The following is a 6,626-nucleotide window of genomic DNA, read 5'->3' as shown; positions in this document are numbered from 1 at the left end:
TTTTGACCATATATGTGTTAATAATTCAAAGTCGGCATTGAACTCTTTTAGATTAAGATATTTAAATAACATAATATGGTCTAAATAAAATAGTTGTCAAGCCCGGTACCTCGTTACTACGCGTATCTAAAACTCTTAAGTTTAAGCAGCGAATGTCAAAATGGTTAGTATTGTTTCTACAAGAATCATAATTAACTACGTATTAATGTACAAAACTTGTACATATATATTGTTTTATAATCGTGCTTTGTTCAATGTTATATAGGTTAAAAATTTTACATTTTAGGAGCCGCCTACTGGAGGGACCAGTTCTCCGGGGCTTATTAATACTGCACCTTTATTGCCACCACCAATGTTGAGTGGTATACCTCCACCTATACCCCCAGCAGTTGCCATGCCACCAGTTCCTGGTATTACGACTAACATACCAGCCCTGCAACCACCAATGGCGTTTCCACCCATTATACCACCTTTTACTATGCCTCCTCCTGGATTTCCATCTTTTAAAGCAGTAAGTTATTGCTTTGTGTCTGATGGTGCTCTGAAATGAATATACTGTGTGCTTAGTTTCTTAACAATGCAACAATGGTTTTAATGTATGTAAAAAAAAAAACTATGTACACTTGTAGTAAATGTATGTATAGAAAACTAACAACAATACAGCAAAATGTAACAACTAAAATCTTCATGCCATAAATTCGTAAGTTTTGTTTAAAAATGTTTACATTTTTGTTAGTATCATATATATTGAGCAGTAATGATCACTCAATGTAAACAATAGACAATTTTTAATTTCTAATGCCTATATTAATTTAGGACCTTGGCGCCCCTGCACCAGATGTAACACCATTGGCAAATCAAAGCAGCCCATGGTCTGAGCACAAGGCTCCGGATGGGCGAACATATTACTATAACTCAGTTACAAAACAGAGCTTATGGGAGAAGCCTGACGATTTAAAGACACCAGCAGAGGTAGTTTTCATATTATCTGTACAATGCTAAATAAAAGCATCTAATTTAATAGTGAATTGGTTCTGATAATTGAAATAACCTAAAATAAATTATACATATTTATTACAGAAATTATTATCATCATGTGTATGGAAAGAATACACAACTGATGCAGGAAGGGTTTATTACCATAATATAGAGACGAAGGAATCTAGTTGGATTATTCCTACAGAACTGCAAGAGATCAAGGACAAAATAGCAGCAGAAGAAGCCGCACAGTAAAGTTATTTATTGTTAATTGTTCTTTGACCTTTGACATTTTTATCACAGCTCAATAGTAAAGCGAAGAGAAGTAGAATTTATGTTTACTATATATAAGACAGATGAGTCGTAAGAAGAAATTAGTAAATTTTTCTTTAAACTGCGATTTAAAAAAATTAAAGGTTATCATGCAAATAATTAATTAATATAGATAATTTTAATATATGAATGTAATTGATTTTATGGTTATAGATCATGAAAACCTATAATTGAATTATCAGGGAACCCTACAATTTTTTTTAATGGATATTCTGTGGCATTACAGAGCAGCACTAAATGCAGATATACCTCCTGGGGAAGTGCCTCTGCCGATGTCCCCGGCAACTGCGCAGCCGACTTTCGGCAGCTCCGCTCTAGACGAGGCCATGGCAAAAACCCTTGCTGCCATTGATCCCACTTTGGCTAATAGCATACCCATTCCAGAAGACAGTAAGTATTCAATCTGACTAACATTATAAATGCGAAAGTTTATAGGGATGGATGTTTGTTAGAGTTTGTAGCCTAAATGGCTAAATGGATCTTCGATGAAATTTGTCATAGACATAGAGGATAATCTGGAAGAACACATAGACTATTCGATTTTTTTTAATTCCACGCGGATGAGTCGCTGGCGTAAGCTAGTAATGCCATAAATGTGAAAGTTTGGATGGATGGATATTTATTACTATATATTTCAAAAATTATTTAACATATCTCAATGAAATTCGGCACATGATGAGATATAGGACATAGTTTAAAAGTACACTAACCTATGTTTTATATTTTATTTTAAATTGGGTGTAGTTTTTTTTCATTCAGTTATACCTGAAGAAATAGTGGCTCCACCACAAGTTAATGGGACTGAAAATACAGAGCCAGCACAAGAACTGCCATACAAAGATAAAAAAGAAGCAATAGAAGCATTTAAGGAACTATTACGAGATAGGGTAAGCTACATGGCAAATTGAATAACTTAAAAAGAATAATATATATAAAAGGAGGAGGAAAGTTTTGTGACATTATCAACATATAATTTAATCAGAGTTATTTTTTTCCAGAATGTACCATCAAATGCATCATGGGAGCAATGTGTAAAGATAATATCAAAGGATCCCCGTTATGTCAATTTCAAGAAATTAAATGAGAAAAAACAAGCTTTCAATGCATATAAGACACAAAAACTTAAAGACGAGAGAGAAGAGCAGAGGTAAATAAAATAAGACTTTGTCATATAATCTTATAAACCTTAAAGGCATTCAATGTCTGTGAATGAACATAATTAATTACATGTGTAAATGTGGTATTAAGAGCTTCCCATATTTTTCAATTAATTTTTCTTAACAATTATATCTTAAATGTTATTTTTCTTACTTCTTACTAATATTATAAATGTGAAAGTTTAGATGGATAGATGGATGTTTGTTAGAGTTTTTAGTCTAAACGGCTGAAGAGATAAATTTGGCATAGATATAGAGGATAGTCTGGAAGAACACATTGGCTACTTGCTTTTTTTTTAATTCCACCCTGACGGAGTCGCGGGCGAAGGCTAGTCTATTATAAATATCGGTGGTTTCAAAGTTTATTAGTCCCCCATAAGCTAAATATTTAACATGTTTATTTTCAGGTTAAAAACTAAAAAGAACAGGGAAAATCTGGAAGAGTTTTTGCTGTCTTGTGAGCGCGTGACGTCACTGACGAAGTATTACAAGTGCGAAGAAATGTTCGGCAACCTAGAGGTCAGGAAATAATGCTTTAAATTGGATCGTTTTTTCATTTTCCTTAATATAAATAAATCAAAATTATTCTGATAATTATTATAAATTCGTATCAGTTAAACATTACAAAGTCATTTTGAAAAAGTGTTTAAAAATGTATTGTGTTTTTTTATACTAGCTGTTTCTCACGACTTCGTCCGCTTGAAATTGATAAATAGTAAAAAATGTCTATGTCTCTTATTAATGGTGAAAATATTTATTGAATACGCTCAGTATATTTGTAGTTATTTCAATACTTCAAAAAAAATTTCCTTTATAAAATGACTATAGATTTAGTAGGTTGTAGTTAATATTTATTTTATGTGATTTGTGTGTTTAGTTTGATGTATATTTATGTTAATGTATATGTAGATATGGCGCTGCGTGCCGGACGCAGACCGGAGGGACATTTACGCAGACTGTATCTACACGATTGCTAAACGAGAAAAAGAAGAGGCAAAAGCACTCAAGAAAAGAAATATGAAGATGTTAGCACAAGTGAGTTTTACAGTTCTTTGTCATTATTGAATCAAGATGGATATAATTAAAGGTCTCAAAAATTATATGCTACATGTAGTAGGTAACATTTATGTAATATTGATATTAATTTTTTTCCAGGTATTAGAAAACATGCATGAAATAACATACTGCAGTACGTGGAGCGAGGCACAAGTATTGCTTTTAGAAAATTCTGCGTTTAAAAATGATGTCAGTTTACTGGGAATGGATAAAGAAGATGCTCTTATTGGTAAAATAAATTCGAAATAAAAAGTAAACTTAAAAAATGACCTTTCATTCATCTGTTGTGTTTTTTTATATTTTCAGTGTTTGAACAACATATTAGAAATTTAGAGGCTGAATATTTGCAAGAAAAAGAACAGGTTAAAAAACGAAATAAACGACAGCAGAGGAAGAATAGGGATAACTTTTTGGTAAGTTTTTTTGTTTAGATTTATATAGGTGTTTTAATAGTGATTACTTTATTCAATTACATGGGCAGGCGCTGCTCGACAATCTCCATGAAGAAGGAAAGCTGACCTCAATGTCTTTGTGGGTAGAGCTCTATCCAGTTATATCGGCTGATATTCGCTTCTCTGCAATGCTAGGTAAATCGTTTTCTCAATATTATGTTATTAAATTTGTATAGATATTATGAAATATAGATATATAAATAATATTGTTGGAATATAAATAGTTGATTTCATTAACAGGACAAAGTGGATCAACACCCTTAGATCTGTTTAAGTTTTACGTAGAGAACTTAAAGGCTCGTTTCCACGATGAGAAGAAAGTTATAAAAGAGATACTGAAGGAGAAGGCTTTTGAAGTGAAGCCTGATACCACGTTTGAAGAGTTCGCCACCATCGTGTGCGAGGACAGCAAGTCCGCCTCGCTCGACGCCGGCAATGTCAAGCTCACATACAACTCACTGCTCGAAAAGGTAACAAATATAATGTAAACGATGACGCTTGTGTCCAACTGCCTTTTTCCCGCGACATACGCCCGACGAAAAAGAACATCTTAAAAGTCACCTATGTATTTTTCCAGACTATGTTCTGCCTATGTCAAATTTTATTAAGATCAGCTTATATGTTCTGGAGATACTACTTTACGGACTTTATTTTCATACTCTGTAAAGAAGTCGGTGGTACCGACTGACTGCGTGTGTAATTTAATGTGTAACTAACCATATAATAAGATTCACGTAAACTAACATTTAAATTATTGAGATGTACATTTTAGGAAATATTACAGGCCGAAACGCGTAACAAAGAGAAAATAAAAGAAGAATCGAAAGCGCAGAAGAAAATCGAGAGCGCGTTCAAATGGGCGCTGAGCGACGCCAACGTGGACCACGTGCTGCCCTGGAGCGACGTCAAGGCCACGCTCGATCTCGCCGCGCCCGAGTTCGCCGCCGTGCCCGACGAGGAGGACCGCATCAGGATATATAAAGTAACTTTTTTATTTTATTTCAGTATAGCAACGACAGTATACCATCTTTACACCATAAATCTTATGTAATAACACAATATTATAAAAACATACCAACAATTAGATATATGGTACTAATAAAATTAAAAACTGATAATAACATAAATAATATAACAATATGTAGCTTAACGCGACCATTTCTCGTCTTCCACACATCGGTATGCGGCCTCTGTGAATTTAGACTTGCTACAAGTAAGATATCTATATCTTTATTTGTAGCGAGTCTACTATGAGAAATTTGTAACATATCTGATGATTTGTGTAAAGAAGTGAGATATGTTTGTTGCAGGACTTCCAGCATGAGCAGGAGGACAGCTGCATGCACTATCACCACCCCAAGGCGCGCAAGACCAAGCGCTCCAAGAAGAAGAAACGTTCGCGCTCCGGCTCACTGGTGAGAATATTTTTTTAAACCTCAATTTACGTGTTTTATTTCATTAAACTAAACAAGTGTTAATAAAAGTAATAAAGACTCATTAAAATCAGACATTAATTTAAACACAGTTTTATAGATAAATCCATAGACAACAGTTTTAATTTCTATTGAATTCCACTATACGACCATTATCATTTCTGTCGAAAATTATAAGTAATAATTAAAAACACTTTATTAATCAACCCAAAATTTATTTCCTTATTATATTCAAAGAAGACACTGTCTGAATGATATTTCAACATGTGTACTTTGTGTCAGTCGGGCTCGGTGTCTGGTCGGTCGCAGTCGCCGGCGGGCAGCGCGGCCTCCTGGACCTCCGATGAGCGCAAGCACAAGAAGCCCAAGAGGAAGCACCGCAAGCACTCCCCACCCGCGGTAACTTACCACTTATTTAACCATAACTTGTATTGAACCGCTTCACCAGAGGCTTTTAGAATTGATATAGAAATTTTTTTTAGATATAAATAAAACGTATTACAATTAGTTTTATCCAAAATGTATAATTGAACATGAGCAGTCATCACAAAAGTCACCGACTCCGGAGGAGGGTGGCATATCGGAGGAGGAGGTGTCGCGGCACAAGAGCAAGAAGGCGAAGCGCAGCGCGCCCAGCAGCGGCGACGAACACGAGCCCTCGCACAAGTCTAAGAAGAAGAAGGACAAAAAGGAGAAGAAAGAGAAGTAACTTACACACTCTCACCCGCTTACTCCAAACCTGCTCTATGAATGTCATAAACACATGCAGATTTAAAACTCAAAAGAGTTATCTCTCATCCAGTTCATTGATTGTGATTTGGGTCAGGATGTTAACCATATAAAAAAAATGATGTTGCAATGTTATTATGGTGCTGTTATCTGCGCATTCGTTCGTATGGAACGCAATTTTACCTTGTACCTTAGGGGCACAAAATCTGTAAAAAAAATTAAATAATAATTTCCGAAATTACAATATACATATACTTTGGAACAAACATACTAACAATTTGTAACTGTTTATTTTTGTTATCGACAATGCAGATGTGTTTGATTGTCGATAACAAAAATGTATTTTTGAATAAAAATTGTAGTGTTGTATATCAAATGTCAAAATGAAATTTTCATATAGACTAATTTTATTTATTTGTTTAGATATTTGAAAGATATAAGAATGATATTGACGTAGTGTCTGTGATGACAGAGTGGGCGGGTCCGGC

The 6,626-nt window shown here is 34.4% G+C and overlaps 1 protein-coding gene across 2 annotated transcripts; it reads left to right on the top strand.

Annotated features, from left to right (window-relative positions):
* The first annotated feature begins 6 nt into the window (after positions 1 to 6).
* On the top strand, positions 7 to 6,118 carry LOC106106731 (pre-mRNA-processing factor 40 homolog A). 2 transcript variants are annotated; one of them, XM_013287373.1, is made up of 17 exons: positions 7 to 163; positions 287 to 511; positions 817 to 972; positions 1,081 to 1,229; positions 1,538 to 1,701; positions 2,071 to 2,198; positions 2,310 to 2,458; positions 2,876 to 2,987; positions 3,378 to 3,503; positions 3,624 to 3,753; positions 3,831 to 3,937; positions 4,006 to 4,111; positions 4,217 to 4,446; positions 4,761 to 4,958; positions 5,287 to 5,391; positions 5,692 to 5,808; positions 5,951 to 6,118. In XM_013287373.1, exons 1-17 carry the CDS (start codon positions 161 to 163, stop codon positions 6,116 to 6,118), a joined length of 2,373 nt encoding a protein of 790 aa, XP_013142827.1. In that variant the 5' UTR covers positions 7 to 160. The 2 variants fall into 2 exon arrangements, with proteins under 2 accessions (XP_013142827.1, XP_013142826.1); XM_013287372.1 differs by having other exon boundaries at positions 2,056 to 2,198.
* The last annotated feature ends 508 nt before the right edge of the window (positions 6,119 to 6,626 follow it).

This window comes from Papilio polytes, unplaced genomic scaffold (genome assembly GCF_000836215.1).
Source record: "Papilio polytes unplaced genomic scaffold, Ppol_1.0 DF822178.1, whole genome shotgun sequence".
Lineage (NCBI taxonomy): Eukaryota > Metazoa > Arthropoda > Insecta > Lepidoptera > Papilionidae > Papilio > Papilio polytes.
Note: the sequence above shows the minus strand (reverse complement) of the source record. Positions and strands in the feature narration are given on the sequence as shown.

Coding starts and splice junctions, on each gene's coding strand:
- LOC106106731 (XM_013287372.1), top strand. Junction 3,938..4,005: donor AGAATAGGGATAACTTTTTG/GTAAGTTTTTTT, acceptor TTACATGGGCAG/GCGCTGCTCGACAATCTCCA. Junction 4,447..4,760: donor ACAACTCACTGCTCGAAAAG/GTAACAAATATA, acceptor GAAATATTACAG/GCCGAAACGCGTAACAAAGA.